This window comes from Lethenteron reissneri, chromosome 58 (genome assembly GCF_015708825.2).
Source record: "Lethenteron reissneri isolate LAM-NWPU_2019-01 chromosome 58, ASM1570882v1, whole genome shotgun sequence".
NCBI lineage: Eukaryota > Metazoa > Chordata > Hyperoartia > Petromyzontiformes > Petromyzontidae > Lethenteron > Lethenteron reissneri.
In genome coordinates, this window is record NC_083836.1 from 1,014,104 (window position 1) to 1,036,772 (window position 22,669).

General features: G+C 53.9%; 2 protein-coding genes across 8 annotated transcripts in view; one reads left to right on the forward strand and one right to left on the reverse strand.

Moving 5' to 3' along the window:
* Positions 1-111: 111 nt before the first annotated feature.
* Positions 112-18,122, reverse strand: LOC133357635 (uncharacterized). 7 transcript variants are annotated; one of them, XM_061575697.1, is made up of 10 exons: positions 14,735-14,834; positions 12,458-12,661; positions 9,350-9,433; positions 7,584-7,699; positions 6,823-6,866; positions 6,373-6,467; positions 5,545-5,697; positions 3,029-3,286; positions 2,006-2,255; positions 112-1,589 (listed from the first exon to the last, which is right to left on the reverse strand). In XM_061575697.1, the coding sequence occupies exons 2-10, from the start codon at positions 12,638-12,640 to the stop codon at positions 1,165-1,167; spliced, it is 1,608 nt and encodes a 535-aa protein (XP_061431681.1). In that variant the 5' UTR covers positions 12,641-12,661; positions 14,735-14,834; the 3' UTR covers positions 112-1,164. The 7 variants fall into 7 exon arrangements, 6 of the variants coding, with proteins under 6 accessions (XP_061431681.1, XP_061431679.1, XP_061431678.1 ...); XM_061575695.1 differs by having other exon boundaries at positions 14,719-14,765; XM_061575694.1 differs by lacking the exon at positions 14,735-14,834 and adding an exon at positions 14,075-14,107.
* Positions 18,123-21,378: 3,256 nt separating this feature from the next.
* GPC5 (glypican 5) overlaps positions 21,379-22,669 on the forward strand; it is an 80,699-nt gene continuing 79,408 nt past the window's right edge. Inside the window, exon 1 of the mRNA XM_061575693.1 lies at positions 21,379-22,588. Coding sequence (XP_061431677.1) covers positions 22,396-22,588 — 193 coding nt within the window. The 5' untranslated portion in view covers positions 21,379-22,395. The remainder of the gene's footprint in view (positions 22,589-22,669) is intronic.

Genomic DNA, 22,669 nt, shown 5'->3' on the forward strand with positions numbered 1-22,669 from the left:
GTCCTTGTATGACCGTCCATGAGTGTTTTTGGTGCATCTGAATCAGAATATTTATTTATTCTGGAGGAATCCAATGAGCTTTGAAGCTATTTTTCACAATCGGATCCCATGACGTTTTGCTTGAAACTACACCAAGCATCATTAAGGACAGATCCAGGAAGTCGATAACCACCTGACACGCGTGAGCCTCACAGGAACAACCAATCAGATTTAAGCTCGACACTACACCACTGCAACCGATTCGTCGATCGTCATTGCTGGAATAAAGAGCCGTAGTTCGTGTCAGTTCCCCATTGCAGATGCATTCGTGACGTACGTCTGTTGAAGCGGGCTCTTGGCTTTTTATCAAGATGCCCCGTTTGAGTGTCAAGAGTCTGGGACTTGGTTGCAGGTGCATTTCGGACATTTGGCGTGCACTTAGAGCCGATCGCGATTGCCGGCTGATGTGCAGGATGGGCAGCAGCGTGTCGGCGCAGGGGCAACACCCGCGTTTCACCTCCAGAGGCTCCTGGGTTCAACCCCCAACTCGGGTGCCTGTGCGGGGGTTGTGTGTTCTCCCCCCTGTGCTGCATCGGTTTCCTCCGGGTTCTCGGCTTTTCTCCCATAGCCAAGACGAACTTGACATTGCATCGGCCAAAACATCTCAATTCAGAAAAATTGCCTGAAAAATTACTCAAATGGAATTACACAGCAGCAACATCGCCCCAAACACTGGGAGAATTTGGCAGGATCCCTCCTGAAAATAGAGACTCTGTGAGGCGTTCCGTGGGAGAACAATGCGTAGAGTAAATGTTCTGTCTTAGCGATGGGGGGGGGGCGTCCGTGGGCCGGCACGGCTTGGGTCTTCTCTCCAGGGACGTGGAAACGCAACGCTGCATGAGCCGTGCCACGCGCAAACGCACCGCACTTTATACATTTGACTTCAAAATATTGCATGAATTTCAACCGTCGTCATCACTTCTTACGAACTCTGATGAAAATCAACCAATTTGCATTACAATTTGGATTTATAAAGCATATATATACATATATGCGACTGTGCCTCACCACCCTGTATAGACACCGAGGGGCCATTTATTTCATATAGGCTCTCACCTGAAGACGATTGCTTGTGTTGCGATCAAAACGTCGTGATATTTTTATTATTTTACTATCTACGTGGCTTTACCGAAAGACCCATAGAATATGAATAAGGCTGGAGGGGTGATCCGAAGTTCCTGAGCCTGGAACGGAACAGTGGAGATGGTCTACGGCACGGGTGGCCGGGGGGATCGGCTTCCCTACACCGTGGGGGGCAGCAAAGGAACACGAGTGACCTCCAACAGAGCGAAGGTTCACCACTCGAGGCGTCCGTTGCCGGCGAGGAAGCAAGGCCAGGCGATGTCCATTGCCGTGCGCGTGGCGCCGATCTAAGCCACGCGGCTTGGTCGCTCCGCGTTGGTGTCGCTTGCTCGTCCGGCCCGGCGCAGCCCGCCGAGCGCCGCCCGGATCCTGGCCACGAGGGCCCCCAGCGCCCGCTCGTCGCTCGCCTCCGTGACCGCGGAGGCCGCGGAGTCCGGGCCTCTCTCCGTCGCTTCGCCGCCGCCCGGCTGTGAGAGGGCAGCAGCACGGCGAGTGGTGGAGGGGCACCGAGAGACGACAACTCCGAGTTAGTTTGTTGGCATTCCTCGCACTCTAAAAAATCCTCACGGCAGCGGCTTCTGGCTGGGCCATCGGACGAAGGCGGCCGTCACCGCATCGCGCTGCGCTTTCGGATGCGCTTCTGCGGCCGTCTGGAACGCTCTTCCGATATTAGGAAACCGCTGGAGTTATGCACTTTTAAATCATCATCTAGACTGACAAACTCATTTCTTTAGAGCTACGTTTTGTGTTTAGTTTGTTGTCCTTCCCCCGCACCTCCGATTAGCCACGGTTGGCTTCGTACGGCGCGAAAGAAGTTCCACGTACGTACGTATGTGAGTATGCAACGAACGTAACGACGACGACGACGAATGTCATCACTGACCGGCTGGTAGGCTACGCGGAGACGGACGCTGCGGTTGCGCGCCACGTAGGTCAGCACCGCGTCCTCCCGCGTGAGGAGCCGGACCCGGGGGGCGCGGGCACCGAGCGGCACGTCCACGGGTTGCAGGGGCGGCGCGTGCGCGTGGTGCCCGTGGTGCGCGTGGTGCCCGGCCGCATCCTCCCAGAGCCAGCGCCGCGTCTCCCAGCCCCTCGCGCCGTAGCACCGGCCCCCGCTCGGCGTGACCACCAGCCTGCCTCCCCGCACACAACCACCGGCGCGGACACGCGGCGTGTATCCCGAGCTGTGAGTGAGCTGTGAGTGAGTGAGTTGTATTGTAGGAGAGCCGTGTGTGAGTGAGTGAGCTGAGTGAGCTGTGTTGTAGGAGAGCCGCGTGCGAGTGAGCTGTGTGAGTGAGTGAGCTGTGTTGTAGCAGAGCCGTGTGCGAGTGAGTGAGCTTTGAGTGAGTGAGTTGTATTGTAGCAGAGCCGTGTGTGAGTGAGCTGTGAGTGAGTGAGTTGTATTGTAGGAGAGCCGTGTGTGAGTGAGTGAGCTGTGAGTGAGTGAGCTGTGTTGTAGCAGAGCCGTGTGTGAGTGAGTGAGCTGTGAGTGAGTGAGTTGTATTGTAGGAGAGCCGTGTGTGAGTGAGTGAGCTGTGAGTGAGTGAGCTGTGTTGTAGGAGAGCCGTGTGTGAGTGAGTGAGCTGTGAGTGAGTGAGTTGTATTGTAGGAGAGCCGTGTGTGAGTGAGTGAGCTGTGAGTGAGTGAGCTGTGTTGTAGGAGAGCCGTGTGTGAGTGAGTGAGCTGTGAGTGAGTGAGTTGTATTGTAGGAGAGCCGTGTGTGAGTGAGTGAGCTGTGAGTGAGTGAGCTGTGTTGTAGCAGAGCCGTGTGTGAGTGAGTGAGCTGTGAGTGAGTGAGCTATGTTGTAGGAGAGCCGTGAGTGAGTGAGCTGTGAGTGAGTGAGCTGTGTTGTAGGAGAGCCGTGAGTGAGTGAGCTGTGTGAGCTGTGTGAGCGAGCCGACTCACCGGACGCCCCCCGAGGCTGACACACACACGGCGCCTCCGCCCGCGGCCCCAAGCACGGCGAGGACGCGGCCGCCCTGGGCCCACGCGACCCACACGAGGGGTCCCCCCGGGCCCCGCACGGCCTGCAGCACCACGCGGCCCGCCGGGTCCCTGGCCCCGCAGCGCCAAAGCGGTCAAGGCTCCACGCGAGTAACGCCGCGTGGCGAGGTGGTCACCTCCTCGCCTGGTATGCGAGAGGTCGTGGGCTCGATCCCGCACCTCCGATTCGCGCGGTGCCAAAAGAGTTCAACATCGACACTGACGCCTCTTGCCTATTTGGAGGTTGCATGTTCTCCCCATAGGTTGCGTGGATTTTTCTCCGGATTTTAATACGCATACTTCATTTAGAATAAACACGCCTTTAGAGTATTTGGCTGCTTTCATTGTCCACGTGATAAGACAACTCGTTCAGCTCTCATTGTGATCGCCAGGTCACTTCTGAAATAGGACTAATAACTCAGTGGGCCTTACCTGGTAAAATGAATTTTAAAAAATGCTTTGTGATTTGCTTACCTCAACTCCTATCGTGTTTTTGTATTGTTCGTTGTTTTAACTTTGTGACCTGTGTTCTTCAGGCGCTAGACGCCAATGTGCGTTGAACTTCTTTCGCACCGTACGTAGCCAACCGTGCTAATTGGAGGTGCGGGTGAAGGACAACTCGCTCGGAGATTGTTCACCTCCCGGTGCTCCTCCGCTTGGCCATGACGAGAGGGGATAAGGAGATAGTTTGTTTGTGTAGCTTTGCGATTCCTCCTCCGCTGAAGGAGCGCAGAGCACAGCTGTTCTTTCTGTGTGGTCCATAGTTTGGGCTGAATGGCTGCACTGCCGTGGCTTGTCTACTATCTCTATGGGTCTCTGTGAAAATGTATCTCCATGGGTCTCTATATATCTCCATGGGTCTCTATCTCAATGAGCTTCTATGTATCTCTATGGGTTTGCTACATGGTCCATAGTTTGGTTTGCACGGCCACAATCGCACTGCCGTGGCTCGTCTTACATTTCCCATCGATGAAGGAGATTTGCGCACTGGCCTGGTGATGTTCTGATGGTTCCACCACCAGTGTGTACGACGAGGAGGAAATGTCCAAGCCAGGAGGTGCAATGTTTGCGCCTCGAATGCGGAGTTCATTCTGAACGTCTGCACCCAGGGCCCAGTGAGGCCACTACTCTCCAAATTGAAAACTAATTTTCTTTAGTAATGATTTTTGTGTTTAGTTTGGTGTCCTTCCCCCGCACCTAAAATTAGCACGGTTGGCTACGTACGGTGCGAAAGAAGTTCAACATACATATGAGTGTCCTTGACACCAGGAGCTACCGTGGAGCTGATCTGCCCACTGATCATCGGCTTGTCCTCTGTAAGATGCTGTGGTGGTCTCTGATAAGGCAAGAGATGATGTAAACATGTTGGTGTTCTGGCTGCACGACCCCCACGCGAATCATTCATCTTGGGGAAGGGAGTCACTGCGTTGTTTGTATTCGAGTGGCCTTGTTATGACACTTCACACGATAGCGAGGCAGGGGGGAGGGCCTTTGCTCTAAAGAGCAACCACCTCACTTTGCTTTTTTTTACAGTTGCTTAGCACAGATCCAAAGGGCAAAAACGTAAATCAACCAGGAACAAGCAGCACTGTCAAAGTTGGAATAGATAAGGGTTGGCACGTTTCTAGAATTGGGCAAGGTTACGGGAGCGTTGGGGAAAGAGACACGATGGGAGAGAATTCCAAAGTCGATCAGTGCAAGGCAAGAAGCAGAATTAAGTGTTGTGACCTGCAGTGTGGTGAGAGAGTGAGTGGGTGGGTGAGTGAGTGGGTGGGTGAGTGAGTGGGCGAGTGAGTGGTGGGTCTGTTGTTACGACCTGCAGTGTGGTGAGTGGGTGAGTGAGTGGGTGCGAGAGTGAGTGGGTGAGTGAGTGGGTGAGTGAGTGGGTGAGTGAGTGGGTGAGAGAGTGAGTGGGTGAGTGAGTGGGCGAGTGAGTGGTGGGTCTGTTGTTACGACCTGTAGTGTGGTAAATGGGTGAGTGGGTGAGTGAGTGGGCGAGTGAGTGAGTGGTGGGTCTGTTACGACTTGCAGTGTGGTGAATGGGTGAGTGGGTGAGAGAGTGAGTGAGTGGGTGAGTGAGTGGATAAGTGAGTAGTGGGTCTGTTGTTACGACCTGCAGTGTGGTGAGTGGGTGAGTGAGTGGGTGAGAGAGTGAGTGAGTGGGTGAGTGAGTGAGCGAGTGAGTGGTGGGTCTGTTGTTACGACCTGCAGTGTGGTGGTTGAAAGCAGTGAGGTGAAACGGTCAGTGGCTGGTGGACCGAGTCCAAACATGGGTGGAGGAAGCAACGAGTGAAGTTCACAGGAACAGTAAAATATGGCGGTAGTAGAAGTAGCGATAAGAGAGTGATAAAGGGGGTGGCTGGGTGAATCGGTGAGCACTGGATCATCATTCACCCGGAATGCTGCGTTGTTCCGAAGCCTCTCGTGTACAAATGCACCTTGATGGCTATCCGCGCTCTGCGGGCTTCAGAAGGATACAGCACTTGCCCTGTCCCGTCTGCAAAAAAGGTCGAAAACTTGCGTCCGCCTTCATAGAAGCGCTCCACGACGTCTCCGCGCTGCGCACAGACGTCGCCGGGGATGAGCGGTCCCTACGGAGGAGTCATCGCAGACAGAAGCGGGAGGGTCCCCACGAGGGCCCGACGTGCATCGTCCCTGATGCCGTCCAACCTGTGGCCATACTTAAACTCAAACGGTTTGTTGTTATTTTATTTTGCCAGGTGATGCCCACTGAGCTACGTAGCTCTTTTGCAGAAGTGACCTGGCCACAAATGATAGCTCAACGAAGTGGCTTATCATCACGTGGAAAAATGTATAGCAGCCCAATCCTCTAAATGCGGAGAGAAAAATCTGTATGACCACGGGGAGAGAGAGACATGCGAACTTCAAATGTAAAGCAGCAGGCGTCAGGGTCAGGATCGAACCCACGCACTCCTGTACACCAGGCGAGGTAGTTAACATCTCCTAGCCACCGTGATGAGGATGAAAGAGAGACACGCAAACTCCAAATATACAGCAGCAGGCGTCAGGGTCAAGATCGAACCCATGCCCTCCTGTACGCCAGGCGAGGTAGTCAACATCTCCACGCCACCGTGATGATGATGAAAGAGAGAGACACGCAAATTCCAAATATACAGCAGCAGGCGTCAGGGTCATGATCGAACCCATACCCCCTGTACACCAGGCGAGATAGTCAACATCTCTTAGCCCAAGTTACTCCTCTGCACTCTCAGCAAACCCAGAGGGAATGCCCCATGGCGCCGTACCCGTGCGTGTGGCCGGGCCCCGGGCTGCCGTGCGGCGGCGGCGTGCGGCTCCGCGGGGTGGGCGGGCAGCGCGAACGAGAGGGTGCGGTGCAGCTCTGCGGAGAAACCACCCGGCACACACCCCCCAGGGTGACATCACGAGGACCCCCGCATGTTGTGGAGCGCTGCGCCACGTGGTTCAGACGCGCCCGTGGTCGTTGATGAAAACTCGGGAACACAAAACTGAAAATTGCGCGGAGAGAGGGAATTACTTTGTGAACGCGTACGTTGAACTTATTTCGTGCCGTACGTAGCCATCCGTGAGCAACGGAGGTGCGGGATTACTTTTGGATACATTGGAATGCACGGATCGGAGAATATGTGCACGCAAACAACATAACGTCTAAACTATTGAGAACATCGAGTGGGGCTGGGGCAGGAGCCGTCACGTCCTCACGGCCAGGGCCCTACCGTCCTGTCGCTCCAGAATCCGCGCCACGATGCGATCCCTCCGCCTGCAGCACGGAGAGAGGAGGGCGTCTGGGTGACACCGCCTGCTACGCGACTAACACCGCACCATATCGCACCACCATCGCACCCCACCGCACCACATCGCACCGCTCCACGCCGCTCCACACCGCACCTCATCGCACCCCACCGCTCCACGCCGCACCACATCGCACAACCATTACACCCCACCACACACCACATCGCACCGCACCACGCCGCACCGTTAGCGCACCACGAGCGCACAGTCATGCCGTGCGTTCCCGTTCAGAGACCACGATTCCCCTCGGTGGGGGGGGGGGGGGCGGAATTTCCAGGCAATCGTTGCCAACAACTGCCGCCGGCAACACGTGGAGCTACCAAACAGGACTTGGCGCGCGACAGAATGGAGCGACGTTGAAACGAAAAGTGAATAATTGGTGTGCGGGGCACAGGGTTCGAGCCGCCGCTTTAACTGACACTTGATGAGTGTTTACGAGAGGTCTCGCAAGAGTCGTACAAATTGCATTTACGTATTTGTAGGGAAATTACAATCCAAAACATACAATGTTAACTCGTATCGAACTAACATCCCAATGCTGAAACATTACGCTGCAAATTGCTCAACTGGGATCGCGCACAGCAGCAACATCGCCCGGCAATGCGAAAACCTGGCAGGACCCTCTTTAAAACGAGTCTTGAGACTCACGAGTGGAGGGACAGGAACGGCGCGTGTCGTCTCTTACTCCTGGACGAGGACTGCGCGATTGGAACCTTCCGCATCCTCGTCGTGCCATGGAGCCCGCACCTCGTGACCCCACGCCTCTCGCGCCGTCTCCCAAAGCGCCTGGCAGCAGAACCACTGCACAGAGACATGGGGAGAGTGGAACCGCTCTGTGGAATTCCGCGGTTCGTATTTTGGAGTTCATAGCAGCATAATCTTTGGTTCTTTCGGTAAAGTCACGTCGGTGAAAAATAAAATAATAAAATAACTAAAATAGAAAATAGAAATAAATCACGACGTTTCGATTGCAACACAAGCAATCATCATCAGGTGTGACAACCACAGCAATAAAAAAATTTGTGGTTGTCACACCTGATGATGATTGCTTGTGTTGTAATCGAAACGTCGTGATTTATTTCTATTTTTTATTTTTTTTGTTTATTTTTTTCACCTACGTGACTTTACCGTAAGAGCAAAAGAGTATGGATCCTTGCAGTCACGAAACTTTCAATTCATAGCAGCAGTCGGACACGGGAGAGGAAGAGTCTCCGATTCTGCGCGTTCGAGGCATGGCGTGCCCACCGTTTCTCCCTTGGTGTGCGTGCCGGCCCGACAAAGCGCTGCTGGCCCCAATCGCTCCGTGGGAGGTGGGAGATTGGCGGCGGCGTCACGGGGGTCACCTGGCAAGTCTCGGTCGTGGGGGGGGGGTCACCTGGCAAGTCTCGGTCGTGGGGGGGAGGGTCACCTGGCAAGCCTCGGTCGTGGGGGGGGGAGGGTCACCTGGCAAGTCTCGGGCGTCTCCCGTCCAAAAGCAACGAAGCTCAGCCCCGCTGACTATCCAAGATCTCACGATGGTATGGGGGCGCACTTTAGTAATTTTGCCCCGAGGCGTTCGTCATGAAAAACTTTAATGAGGTAAATGAGCGTGCTTCGAGGGACGGGTGGGGACTGTACAAACATTCCAGAGGAGATTTTAATTCTGTAATGAGAACTTGAAACTGGCATAAACACACACACACACTGCGCAAATACAAACAACCTTGTGGGCCAAATGGCAGCCAGCTGGGCCTGTGTTTACCGACAGATGCAATTCGTTTCTCTCTTTATATTTGCATTTTTATTCACCTGCGCGCGTGTGTGTACTAGTTTGTGAATTAATCTGTCTCTGTGCATATATGTATAGGGAGGGCTGCAGTGGCGAGATGTTAACTGCCTCGCTAGGTATACAGGAGGTCGTGGGTTCGATCCCGACCCTGACGCCTGCTGTTTATTTAGAGTCTGCGTGTCTCTCTCCCCGTGGTCGCTTGGGTTTTTCTCCCGGTCCTCGGTTTTTTCCTCCACATTTAGAGTCAACATCACCACACGTTTATAGTATGTGGCTGCTATACATTTCCACGTGATAAGCCACTTCGCTGAGCTATAACTTGTGACGGGTCGCTTCTGAAAAAGAGCTACACAGCTCAGTGAGGCTTACCTCGTAGAGAAAGTAAATAAACCGGTAGCATTCTGCGCTATGAACGAGGCAACCCGAGTTCTATTTCGCTCACGGCCAACACGGGTGACGATTATCTGAACCGGTCTTGGGCCTCCCCTAGGTCGACTCAGCATCAAACGATTACCTGGTGCTGCGTGTCGTAAACATCGCCACTGGGGAGACAAAGGCGGCCGGGTGTGGTGCTGACCACCCACCCCTCGGCACTTGCCCCAACAGTCCGTCAAGGCCATGCGGGGGATCTTAGTCTCTTGTGTTTGTGCGCGCGTGCCGAGACTTGGCACCCTGCCGCTCACCGTGCGATCAGGAGGGCCGCCGGCGGCCACGTGAAGCAGCCACTCGCTGGGGCGGCCGCAGGAGCGGCACGAAGTCGCCACGTCCTGGGGCACACGACAAGCAGACGAAGACCCCCCCCCCCGTGAGACGCGGGGGGAGGGGGGCTGTTGGGAAAAGTGCCGAGAGCGAGTATCGAGTAGCACCCCTACAGAGGCGGGTGGTGCGGCCAGGGACCACGCCCGGCCGCCTTTGTCTCCCACGTCGCGATGTTTTCCGCACCACGCCAGGTATTGATTTTAGGCTGAGTCGACCTAGAAGAAGCCCAGTACCGGTTCAAATATTCGCCACTGTTATTGGTCGTGAGAGGTAATCGAGCTCGGGTCGTTGGCTACGTAAGGTGCGAAAGAAGTTCAACATATGTACGTAGGTCGGGTTCGTAGCGCAGCGCGCTAACTACTGCGCCGCCGCTCCCACACACGCACACACAGAAATGTAGATGCACATGCAGCTTGATTCGAGTACACGGAGGCACAGAGACGAACACACACACAACACAAACAACAAATCAACACGTTGGTTTTTTTAGCAGTCAACTTGGTGATTGTGAATTGAGTATTGGTAGATCGCGTCGCGATCGGAGTTTTAGAACAATAACACAATCATGAATCAAAAACAGCAGCCGCCAATCGCCACCAAGTGGCAGTGATGTCAACTTAGCACTGGTGCCAGGCTAGGTGCACTCTGAGGCCCACATGAAGTTTGTCATAGGCCCGCTGCTGGCAGGAAGTCATGGGATAGACCCCAAGGTGGTTTTGGGTTGATCGAGGCGACTGGGCGCCCCAATGTTGACACCTCGCTGAGTTTTATACGCCCGGCGCTCCACTCGTTGTTGTGAGCGTCACTCCTCATTGTTGCAGGGGGGGGTATCGCCTCCCAACTGTCCCACAGCAGCGTCCTTTTCAGTTTCATTTATTAGGTATAACCCTGTGAGCCATATGCGGCTCTTAACTCGATTGCTCTTTTATTTGGAAGTAGACTTTTATTTACGGAGAGGGAAAAAAAGATTTAAAAAAGACGCAAAATATCCCGATGATGGTCCCTCTCGAAAAATCGTCGAGACTTATTTGCCGATGCGTTCCTGGCTGACCGCTGCTGACACTGAAAGGCGGTGTGTGGTCCCACCCCACCGCCACTGAGACCCGACAAACATAGTTATTTGATTGATATTTACCAGACAAAATACCTTGAACTATTGTATTATTAATCTGGGGTCCCTGTTTAAATTTCGTGGAATAATGGGAGCTTACCACAACCCTCTGGGGAAGCTTCTAGAGTCGGCCTCTGTTTGAGGGTTGTTATTACTTCGTATTATTACTTTGCCGCAATGTATGTGTTTGTACAGCGTTGCTTTATTTACTAAATATTCATGCTTTTTTAACCCAGTACAAATCTCCGTGAGTCTCCAGACTCGTGTTTTGGGGTCTTTCGGTAAAGTCACGTAGATAGGTTCAATTTTGTTTACAAAAAACTACGACGTTTCGATCGCAACACAAGCGATCGTCACCTGATGACGACGCTGGTGTTGCTATCGAAACGTCGTAGTTTTTGGTATTATTTTTTAAACCTATCTACGTGACTTTACCGAACGACCCAAAGAATCTGAATTCCTGCAGTCACGAAAGTTTTAAGTCAAGATTTAGTCTCAAGACTTGTTTTCAGGAGGCTCCTGCCAGCTTGTCACGGTAGGGGGAGGGCGATGTTGCTGGTGTGCGCGCGATCCCAATTGAGACATTTGCAGCGGCTTTTTTTGTTCAGCATTGAGATGTTTGGCCAACCACAAGTTGCGTGGTTTCGTTTCAGCCATGGGAGGACATAGGAGAACCTGGAGGGAACCCATGGGGGACAAACAGGGGGCGAGAGCACACAGACTCCCACTGCGCTGTCGTGGATGATCACATCCGAGGCTTGGCCGATGATGACGGCTCGATGCAGCGGCCAACTCGCGTGACCCAAGACCACTTTGTCCGTGGGCAGCGCGTTGGTTAATCCCGCACAGCAAGTCACAGGGAGCTTATGTGGAGACCCGATTGTCGACTCAGTGGGAGCTTTCACTTGCAAATGTTACAGGGAAGTTTGACCAACACAAGGGGGGTCCCTGTTACCCGCACAGCGACGGGACTATGCAGCGCTATGGGAAGCAAACTGCAGGTTATTTGTGACTGATGTCTAACTCGGCCTCCGCATGCGTCTGTGTGTGTAGGTCATGTGTGAGTGTGTGCGCGTGTGTGTGTGTGTGCGCGTGTTTGTTTGTGTGCCAGCGATGAGTCACTGCAAAGGAAAATTCCACGGTTAAACATTAAACGAGCAGTGGCTGTCAGAGTGCAGTGATTGTCGTGTTGTGGTTCGTAGGCAAATCAGGGTTTGTGGTCTAGACTCGAGGTCAAGAACGATGATCGAGGGGGACAGCCTGCGTCATCGATAGACCGTGGACAACACCGCACGTCACAGCAGGCGCGCGATTAAAATGTTCACGGTGACAAAAACGTCTCCTTGGACAGGCGTCCCTCGCTAGAGATATGGCACCGTAATTCATCCTCACTCTGAAATTGATTGGGGTGTGCGTTAAGGCACACACGCGCACACGATTGTGGCCAGTTAGAAGTTGAGCTCAGTGGTGGCAGCGAACAAGACTACCAAGCAGATAATGTTGCTTACTTTCCGCATCTGTCCCTCGACTTAATAAAAGTATAAATACGCATGCCATCATCCGCACTCCGATTAGCACGGTCGGCTACGTACGGTGCGAAAGAAGTTCAGCATACATACATAAATACAACCACGCGGCCTTCTGGGGGTGCATCACTTCAGCGAGCCTGACTGCTGATGAGACATTGCAATGCCAAAACGGGACCAGAGTTTGGCATTGTGCTGCACAAATCAAGAACCTCTGCCAAGAGCGGCGATCGTGCCACCGCTGAAACCGCGTCGCCACTACCGCTGGTGGCACGACACGAGTGTGGTGCCACCACGAGTGTGGTGGCACCGCTGGAGCAGCGTCACCGCCCCATGCGTCTCCATCGTGGACACCCCACGCTGGCAGCAAGCGCGGAGTGGGGCAGCAAACTCGCCTCCTGTGAGCGAAGTTCTCCCTCCCGCCGCCTGGCCCCGTCACAGACGTCGCGGTCGCAGGGAGCGGCCTCGCTCGGCACGTCCGGGCTCTGCTCGGCCACCGGGGCCCCGGCTGCTTCAGCCTCCTGCTTCTCCTCCTCCTCCGACTCCTCCGACTCTCGGATGTCCAGAAGGTTCTCCATGAAGCCCCTCCAGGTGCCACCCTGGGAGGCGACGCAGAGGCACGCGGAGCTCAGCGTCGTCCTAGGCAGCCTTTGTCAATCCACAAGCTGCTTCTTGATTGAAAACTCTATTTTTTTGAAGTGATTTTAGTTTGTTGTCCTTCCCCCTGCACCTGCGATTGGCACGCTGGGCTACCTACGGTGCGAAAGAAGTTGAAGGCACATGCAGTGCACACATCTCGCGGTGCTGTCAGGGTCCACCTGGCACCTGCACACCACCTGAGTTCCTCATTCCATCTCCACGGCGGACGTAAACCTCAGACGTGCTCCGTTCCTTGGCCGCCCGTCATTATTCTTGATCGCCACGTGGATTAAAAACCGTTTAGTTCTCTTAGGAGCCGTCCATAAATGACGTCACGCGATTTTGGACGATTTTTGACCCCCCCCCCCCTTCGTCACACGGCGTCACAAAAAGTCAGACCCCCTCAAATATGACGTCACAAAGCTCTGCCCCCCCCCCCCAAAAAAAAATATAAAACGTGCTTCAAATCGTTTTAAACTATTGTCATTGTAGTGCGTATTTAATGTGGCGCTGCACTCTGATGTTGTAGGAGAAAACATTTATTAAAACGTCTATTTTATTAAGTAGAACGTGTTGTCTATATTTATTAAAAGTTGCGCATATTGATGTGACGTCACATTTCTCAACCCCCCCCCCCTCGTCACACATCGTCACAAATGTCTGACCGCCCCCCCTTAGGTGCGTGACGTCATTTATGGACGGCCCCTTTCTGCGTGGAGCCTTGTATGTTTGTATGCTCTCCCTCTCTCTCTCCCCGTGGGTTTACTCTGGGCTCTCAGGTTTCCTCCCGCAGCTAAAACACACAACGCAACTGATATTGGCCAAATATACCAGCGCTGAAATATGACCCGCAAATGACTCATTTGGGATCGCACACACAGCAACAACATCGCGTCCCTATAACAAAACAGAAAAAAACTTTGGCAGGACCCTCCTGAAAAAGGGGTCTTGAGACTCTTTAGGGCAAACAAGCGTTAGTAGTATTAGTAACACTAATAACAACTTAACAGTGAAGACATGAGTCAGAGACACGAGAGAGAGAGGGAGGAGGATGAAGTTGATCCCAGCTTGTCGCGAGCCGTGAGCGATCGTCCGCTCCTGTCAAGCACGCCAGAAGAACCGGTAACCCGCTCCCACGAACCGGTTTACCCGATCCCAGCGGCATGCCGGCAATGAACGCAGACGCGATTGGCACGGCGGGAAGATACAAACCGCACGGCGGGGCAAGTCACCGCACGGTTCACTCGCCCTGGTTCCTCCTCAAGCTCACGGCTCACCACTCTCACCGGTCACGGCTCACGGCTCTCACCACTCTCACCACTCACGGCTCTCACGGCTCAACGCTCACCGCGCTCACCATTCTCACCACTCACCGCGCTCACCACTCTCATCGCTCACCACTCACCGCGCTCACCACTCACCGCGCTCACCACTCTCACCACTCACGGCTCTCACGGCTCAACGCTCACCGCGCTCACCATTCTCACCACTCACCGCGCTCACCACTCTCATCGCTCACCACTCACCGCGCTCACCACTCACCGCGCTCACCACTCTCACCACTCACGGCTCTCACGGCTCAACGCTCACCGCGCTCACCATTCTCACCACTCACCGCGCTCACCACTCTCATCGCTCACCACTCACCGCGCTCACCACTCACCGCGCTCACCACTCTCACCACTCACGGCTCTCACGGCTCAACGCTCACCGCGCTCACCATTCTCACCACTCACCGCGCTCACCACTCTCATCGCTCACCACTCACCGCGCTCACCACTCTCATCGCTCACCACTCTCATCGCTCACCACTCACCGCGCTCACCACTCTCATCGCTCACCACTCTCATCGCTCACCACTCACCGCGCTCACCACTCTCATCGCTCACCACTCACCGCGCTCACCACTCTCATCGCTCACCACTCTCATCGCTCACCACTCACCGCGCTCACCACTCTCATCGCTCACCACTCTCATCGCACACCACTCACCGCGCTCACCACTCTCATCGCTCACCACTCTCATCGCTCACCACTCACGGCGCTCACCGCGGCCAATGTTTGGGTCTCCCGTTGGTTGCCGTTAGCAACAGTGGAGCTGAGCACAGAGCGAGCAGCGGTCACTGTGGTCACGTGCAGGTTTGTGTAGTGTGTAGTGTGTGTAGTGTGTGTGTGTAGTGTGTGTGTGTGGTGTGTGTGTGTGTGGTGTGTGTGTAGTGTGTGTGGTGTGTGGTGTGTGTGGTGTGTGTAGTGTGTGTGTGGTCACGTGCAGGTGTGTGTGGTGTGTGTAGTGTGTGTGTAGTGTGTGTGTAGTGTGTGTAGTGTGTGTGTGTGTGGTGTGTGTAGTGTGTGTGTGGTGTGTATGGGTGGTGTGTGTGTGGTGTGTGTAGTGTGTGTGTGTAGTGTGTGTGTGTGGTGTGTGTGTGTGCTGTGTGTGTGTGGTGTGTGTGGGTGGTGTGTGTGGGTGGTGTGTGTGTGTGGTGTGTGTGTGTGGTGTGTGTGTGTGTGGTGTGTGTGTGGTGTGTGTGTGGTGTGTGTGTGTGTGTGTGTGGGTGGTGTGTGTGTGTGTAGTGTGTGTAGTGTGTGTGTGTAGTGGTGTGTGTGGGGGAGCGGTGGTGTAGCGGTTAGCGCGCTGCGCTATGAACCTGGTGACCCGAGTTCGATTCTAACAGCCAACCCCAGTGACGATTATCTGAACCGGTCCTGGGCCTCCCCTACCCCTAGATCGACTCAGCCTGAAATGAGAACCCAGTGCGGCGTGTAAACGTCGTCACTAGGGAGACAAAGGCGGCCGGGCGTGATGCTGGCCACCCACCCCCTCGTGTGCCACGTGCCGGCCTTCGTAGGTGCTACTCGCCAACAGCACTTGCCCCAGCAGTCTGCTCAGGCTATACGGGGGAGCTTTGTCTTTGTGTGCGTGGAGCAACACTCACAACAACGAGCGGAGCCCCGGGGCCGATAAAACACAGCGAGTCGGCACAGTGGGCGGCATAGCTCAGTCATGTCAGTCATCTCAGTCAAGTCAATCACCTCAATCACCCCAATCACCTCAATCATCTCAGTCAACTCAATCATCTCAGTCAACTCAGTGAGGCAACCCATGGCACCTGGGGTCTGTCCCGTGACCACCTGCCAGCGATCCTTCCGACACTTAAAGTGGCCTTAAAGTACACCTAGCCTGGCACAAGCGCAGCGGTGACGTCACCGCCACTTAGTGGCAATTGCCGGATGTTGTTGTTTATTATTATTATTGTTGTTGCTGTTGTTGTTGTGTGCAGTCTGGGAAACTCTGCCTCGGCGGTCCACAGACCCAAGCCTGGATAGAAACGCGTGACCGGGGGGTTCCTCTGAGTCTTCGGCCGTAAATAAATCAATAAAAGAGACATGACGACACAGAAGACGGTTGGACAACAACAACAGAAACATGAAAAGTGTTGTTGTTGTTGTTGTTCGGAAAAATGGAAAGTCTCGGAAAGAGAGGAAGAGTCGAACAGAGGATGTCGTGACAATGACGACATCGTAAGAGACTGTGTTGCCAGAGAGAAGTGGACACTTCTTGAGCATCTTGGCACCGCAAGACGGAGAGGAGAGTGAAAACAAACGACGGAATTGGAGTGGGCACCGACTCGGGGCCATCTGCCCCACGGATCGTGATGACGATGACGTCTGTGATGGCAAAGGACCCCTGCTAGATGATGCGGGTCCTTCCATCACCGCATCGCCTTCTCTAGCACAGTGGTAAACAAGGGCTGGATCGGCAGTCGAAACAAATATTCATTTTCTTAGGTTTTTTCGGTAAAGTCACGTAGGTAAATAAATTAAATTAAAATTAATAAAAGTAAAATAAAAATAAAATAAAAATCACGACGTTTCGGAGGCAACACAAGCCTCCGTCTTCAGGTGGAACCGTCACAGCACGATAGCTGTATCAAGTAAGAGAAATTCCAAGAAAACAGTCCTTGTATATATACTGGTTGAGGGTGGGAGGAGCCAAGGTAGACCCTGGAAATTATTATTGTGAGGCTTTTTATTTTACTTTTATTAATTTTTATTTTTCACCTACGTGACTTTACCGAAAAAAACCTAAGAATATGAATCATTGCAGTCACGAAAGCTTCAAATCTAGAAATATTCAGATTCTAAATCTGACATTCAGGGCGCCCGCTGTTCGCGTGGCTACCGCTCTGATTGCCTGTAGGAGGCAGCAGAGCCATCCCACTCGGAGGCGTGAGCGTTCTCTACAGGGACTCCTCTACTTACGAACGAGTCAGTTTCCAGAGGTCTTGTTCGTAAGTCGAATTGTTCGTAAGTCCAACTTTACTACTGTCGATTCCAAACGTGTTGTACGGCATGTACAGTACTACTATACATTGTATACTACTACATTATATTATACACCACGACACTACATTATATACTACTACACTACTATATACTACTACATTACATTATGTACCACGACACTACATTATATACAACTACATTATATACTACTACAGTACATAGACTCCTCTACTTACGAACGAGTTAGGATCCAGAGGGCTGTTCGTAAGTCGATTTGTTCGTAAGTCCAACTTTACTACTGTCGATTCCAAACGTGTTGTACGTTGAGTACGTTAAACACAGGGAATGGCTTTAAAAGTTGTATAATCGCCTGTAGATGCCACTGGTTCTTCACGTTCTGCAGACGTAGTTGCCACCACCACCGCCATCTATTGCGCCGCGGTTAAGCTTACGACTCGACTTAGGGACAGGTTTGTTCGTATCTCTGAAAGTTCGTAAGTCAAATATTCGTACGTAGAAGAATCCCTGTATTTAAACTGCAGGAGGAATCCAATTATCTATACACTAGTAATAAACTAGTTTCAATATTAATGTGTGTATATTTTGTAATTTAAGCAAAGGTGTCTCTCACCAAGGAGCATAAACCAGCACAAAAAATCCGGTCATCCTCGCAGCAGCAGCAGCGGCTTTTGACTGGCCATCGACAAAGGCGGCGGTCACCGCCTCGCGCGCTTTCAGATGCGCTTCTGCGGCCGTCTGGAACGCTCCTCCGTCCGTTATTCGGAAGCCGCTGGAGCTACGCATTTTAAAATCTAGATTGAAAACTCATTTCTTTAGAACTGCCTTTGTGTTTAGCTTGTTGTCCTTCTCCCGCACCTACGAAGTTCAACACGCACACATCGTCAGCTGCCACCGTGGCGTTACTGGTTGTTATCAGACTGTGTGGCTGGATGTGCAAAATTGTCCACCCCGCCTGTGTCCACCCAGCAGTAGGAATGCGTTCTCTGCAGGTGGTGATTGCTGGGGTAAAGTGTGAGTTCGCCCACCTCTTCCACCACGTCTGGACAGCGTGGAAGAGTAGACCAAACGCCCTCTGGATCTCGCTCCAGTAGTGAAGGCCCTTCCGCATGCAGGCACTGCAGGGCTGCACTTGTAGTGAACCCTTCAACCCACATGTGACTTAGCTTTGGGCCTGCCGCCGTGCGGTCGGTACATTTGGACGCGCATATCGGCAGTAGAGTCGACAGGATAATGCATCAGTTCCGTCTGTACGGGATCGAGTGTTTCCCCCTCGCACGCCTTGGTTTTCTGCAGATGTCCCGGTTTTCTCTCTACGAGAACGAGTGAATACACCTTTTACGAGTTTAAATAATAATAATGATGATCATTATCGATTCTGGGAACGGTTACCGATTCACCGATTACTGTTCGGCAATCGTCAGAGCGAGTGGCCACTGCTGTGTGCGTGCGGTGCTGCGGGCGTCGCTTTATGGCAATGATTGCTCGAGTTAAAGAATAACTAGCGACCCCGTGTCCACAGTGCAACAGCCATCACACCACGCGCACATGACGGCATGCTGCGGAGATTCGCGGTTCCAATCCAGCGTTTGGCTCAGGTTATTACTGCGGTTGTGTTTTTGTAATAAACAAAAATACTACTTTTACCGTGCGTTGTTTGCTTCACTAACAGTGGACGTTAAAGGTCCCGTGAGGTCATTCGCAAGAGTTTAATGCCCTTTTTGTGCCATGTCACGGTCCAAACTTTTGTCAGATTATACCAAGAAATGTACCTGCAAAATGGCTATAGGGTTCACACGCAGCAGCAGCAGCAGCAACATTGCTCCCTGCTGTCGAACTACTGCAGACTGTGTCTGTGACATACATTCGCAAGACGATCGCCTTGTTGTGTAGTTGCAGAGCGCGGGCTCACAGCGCCCAGCGGCCATCAACAAGCAGCACTGCTGAAGCTGTGACACTCCTGAAGAGAGTGGCACCGCTGTTGACGTGAGAGTTTGGCAAAAGAGACGACGGGAGGGGATTCCAGGCGGTGCAGCGCAGGGGAAGACGCAGACGGAGAATCCGAATCTTTATTTAGACTGCAGGGGAATCCGATGAGCTATGAAGCTCTTTCACACAAATGTCCACGAGTGATACGAGGTCAGTGAGTAGCGAGGTGACCTGCAGTGTCGAGGTTGAGCGCAGTGGGGATTGGTGTTGGGGAATGTTGTGTTAGCGAGCACCTGTTATGTCCGACACAGACACACAAGGCGACACCACGCCCGACCCATCCGCCTTTGTCTCCCCACAATGCTCACGTTTAACGCACCGCGCCGGTCATTCATTTGAGACTAAGTCGACCGAGGTGGGAGCAGGGACCAGCAACGGTTCAAATATCCAGGCTCATTAATCTCACGCACAGACATCTCACGCCTGCCAAGTTAACACGAAGTTATCTCCAGGTGCGCGCACACACACACACACACACCACACACCACACACACCACACACACACACACCACACACCACACACACTCACACCACACACACCACACACACACACCACACACCACACACACACCACACACACCACACACACCACACACCACACACACACACCACACACCACACACCACACACACACACCACACACCACAGTCCAAGAGACACACACCACATTACCAGCCAAGTTGCCTTGATGTTTACCGTCAAAGGTAGTAATTGTCATTATGAGCATTCCGTCACCGATCCAAACTTGTGTTTGGGTTAGGCTGCACGGTGGTAGTTTTACGCCAAAATTCGCGTCGTTAACCCTCCACCACCCAACAAGATCGTCACGTTTACATAAATATAATATTTTTGTTACGGATACGTGACCGATGTATTGATCAAATTGTGACCAATGAACCTCCAGCTCTCCGGTGGCTTCGGCCTGTTCAGGACTGAATTCCGCATCACACGCGACGGCCACGTTTCACTCCGGTGGCGGATTTCACCTTCATCGGGTATTACAAACTCGGGAATCACCCCCCCCCCCCCCCCCCGGTTTCCCAGTTCATATCCAAGCTTGGGTAGGCCTTCATCCAGCAGTGGATTGGTCCTGGCTGATGATAACAACCCTGGGCTGTGTGTGTGGGGGGGGGGACAGCCTAGTCACTCGAGATGGTTAGTGACCTCTGATGTTGTCGTGTGGTCCTGGCCATCGTGTCGGGTGAGAACTTGACTCCTGAAGGTTTGCTGGACGCAGTGACCCAACAAGGACTTTTGTTTCAGGCAAGGCATTACAAGTTCAATTTAAGCTAAACTATTTTTCTTTTCTTTTATCTTGTAAGTCCCACTGAGATACACAGCTCTTTTACAAAAGCGACCTTGCTATCGCAAATGATAGCTCAACGAAGTGGCTTATCGTTTCGAAATGTATAGCAGCCAAATACTCTAAACGCGCGTTTCTAAACGAGAAACAGATTTGCCGAACCGCGCAGGTTTTTGCAGCCAATATCGTTAATTATAATATTGATTTGTTCGGCCACGTTGCTTGAGTTAAGTGGCCTAACCCAGAATCTAATTACGAATCAAACAATGGGGGCATTACTAATCGCTTTAGGGGTTATCTGTTGTGGACCGAGCAATGAGCGGGCCCCTGACACCTTCGACGGAACCCGGGTGATGTTCATCCCTCCCATTGGCGTCCGTGAGCTGTCGATGCTCTCAGCTGTTTTTCGGGACGGGGTGAATGGATGCCCTGCGCTGCAGGCTCACGACACGTGGACTGCACGGCGGTGGCGTGCATGGGTACGCACGTTCGTCTGTCGTCGTGCGTGTGTGTAGTAGTAGTGTGTGTGTGTGTAGTCGTGTGTGTGTGTAGTCGTGTGTGTGTGTGTAGTCGCGTGTGTGTGTACTCGTGTGTGTGTGTGTAGTCTTGTGTGTGTGTAGTCATACGTCGACTCAGCCTCAAATGAGTACAGTACCTGGTGAGTCGCGTAAAACATCGCCCCTGGGGAGACAAAGGCGGCCGGGCGTGGTGCTAGCTCCCCACCCCCTCGTGCGCCGTGCCGGCCTTCATAGGTGCTACTCGCAAACAGCACTTGCCCCTACAGTCTGTTCAGGCTACACGGGGCTTCTTTGTCTTTGCAGTCACGCGTGGGGAGCGGTGGTGTAGCGGTTAGCGCGATGCGCTACAAACCCGGTGACGGATTTTCTGAACTTGCCCCGGGCCTCCCCTAGGTCGACTCAGCCTCAAATGAGTACATGATGCGGTGTGTAAACATCGCCACTAGGAAGACAAAGGCGGCCGGGCGTGGTGCTGGCCACCCAACCCCTCGTGTGCCTTTAGCCGGCCTTCATGCTCGGCATTCGCTAACAGCACTTGGTCCACCAGTCGGTGAAGGCTACATGGGGGATCTTTGCCTTTGCATAATGAGGGAACTCCACTGGCATAGACGCGGAGGGGCGGGGGAGTCAGTGAGGGTTGGGGGTGGCTCCTGACGTCCCACGCAGCCCAGAGGCTCTCACCCTCCTCCTGCCCCTCCTGTCCACACTGCGCCGTGAGTCTCCACCTCACCCCTCTCCTCCTCCTGTCCACACTGCGCTGTGAGTCTCCACCTCACCCCTCTCCTCCTCCTGCTCCTATCCACACTGCGCTGTGAGACGCCACCTCACCCCCCACCTCCTCCTCCTGTCCACACTGCGCTGTGAGGCTCCACCTCACCCCCACCTCCTCCTGCTCCTCCTCCACGCCCGAGTGGCGGCGTGGAGACTTCGCGTGCAGGAGCAGCGGCAGCAGCAGCAGCAGGCGTAGGAGGAGGAGGGTCCCTGACGCCGCCTGCCATGGGCTGTCCACACGTGGCGGGGGACAGGGCGAGGATCTCAGCGCTCCGCTCAGCACCTGCACGCGTTCACCTGGGGCCGGCGAGGCCAGTGAGTGTCCACCACCACAGCAGTGATTGCCCACCACAGTGAGTGTCCACCACAGTGAGCGTCCACCACCACCACCACAGTGAGTGTCCACCACAGCAGTAATAGTCCAGCGCAGTTGGAGTGACGTGAAACGTTCTGACCCGCCTCTACCGGACATCTGTGAAAAAAGAGCTTTGCAGCTCATCGGATTCCTCCGAAGAGGCGCCACCAGCACCACCAGCACCACCACCAGCACCACCAGCACCACCACCAGCACCACCACCAGCAGCACCACCAGCAGCAGCACCACCAGCACCACCACCACCAGCACCACCAGCACCACCACCAGCACCACCAGCACCACCACCAGCACCATCAGCACCAGCAGCACCACCACCAACACCAGCACCACCAGCACCACCACCAACACCAGCAGCAGCACCGTCGTTCGCCCTGCTCCTCTCACCGGGAAGATCGATCGGGACACGGGGGATCTCTCCGTGAACCTCGGGCGCCAATGGAGCTCCGCGCCCGGCTGCCCCTGCTGCTGCGCCTGCTGCTGCCCCTGCTGCTGCCCCTGCTGCTGCTGCCGGGGACCCCCACGGCGGCCAGGGCCCCCCAGGCCCCCCCCGACTGCAGATCGGTGCGGCGAGAGTTCTCCCTGCGGGAGGTGGGGCCCGAGAAGTGGGTCCCCGAGAGGGCGCGCGCAGGTGAGGGACGCGGGACGCGCGGTAGTGCCAGCCTCGTGCGGTAGTGCAGCAGTAGTGCGGTAGTGCAGCAGTAGTGCGGTA

Bases quoted from the DNA above. Each gene is read 5' to 3' on its own strand.
- LOC133357635 (XM_061575694.1), bottom strand. The intron at 9,434-12,457 runs GCGAGTTTGCTG...CGTGTGCCCCAG, and splicing joins GAGAACTTCGCTCACAGGAG to GACGTGGCGACTTCGTGCCG. The intron at 3,287-5,544 runs GTGCATTTGTAC...CGCGAATCGGAG, and splicing joins GAGCGCGGATAGCCATCAAG to GTGCGGGATCGAGCCCACGA.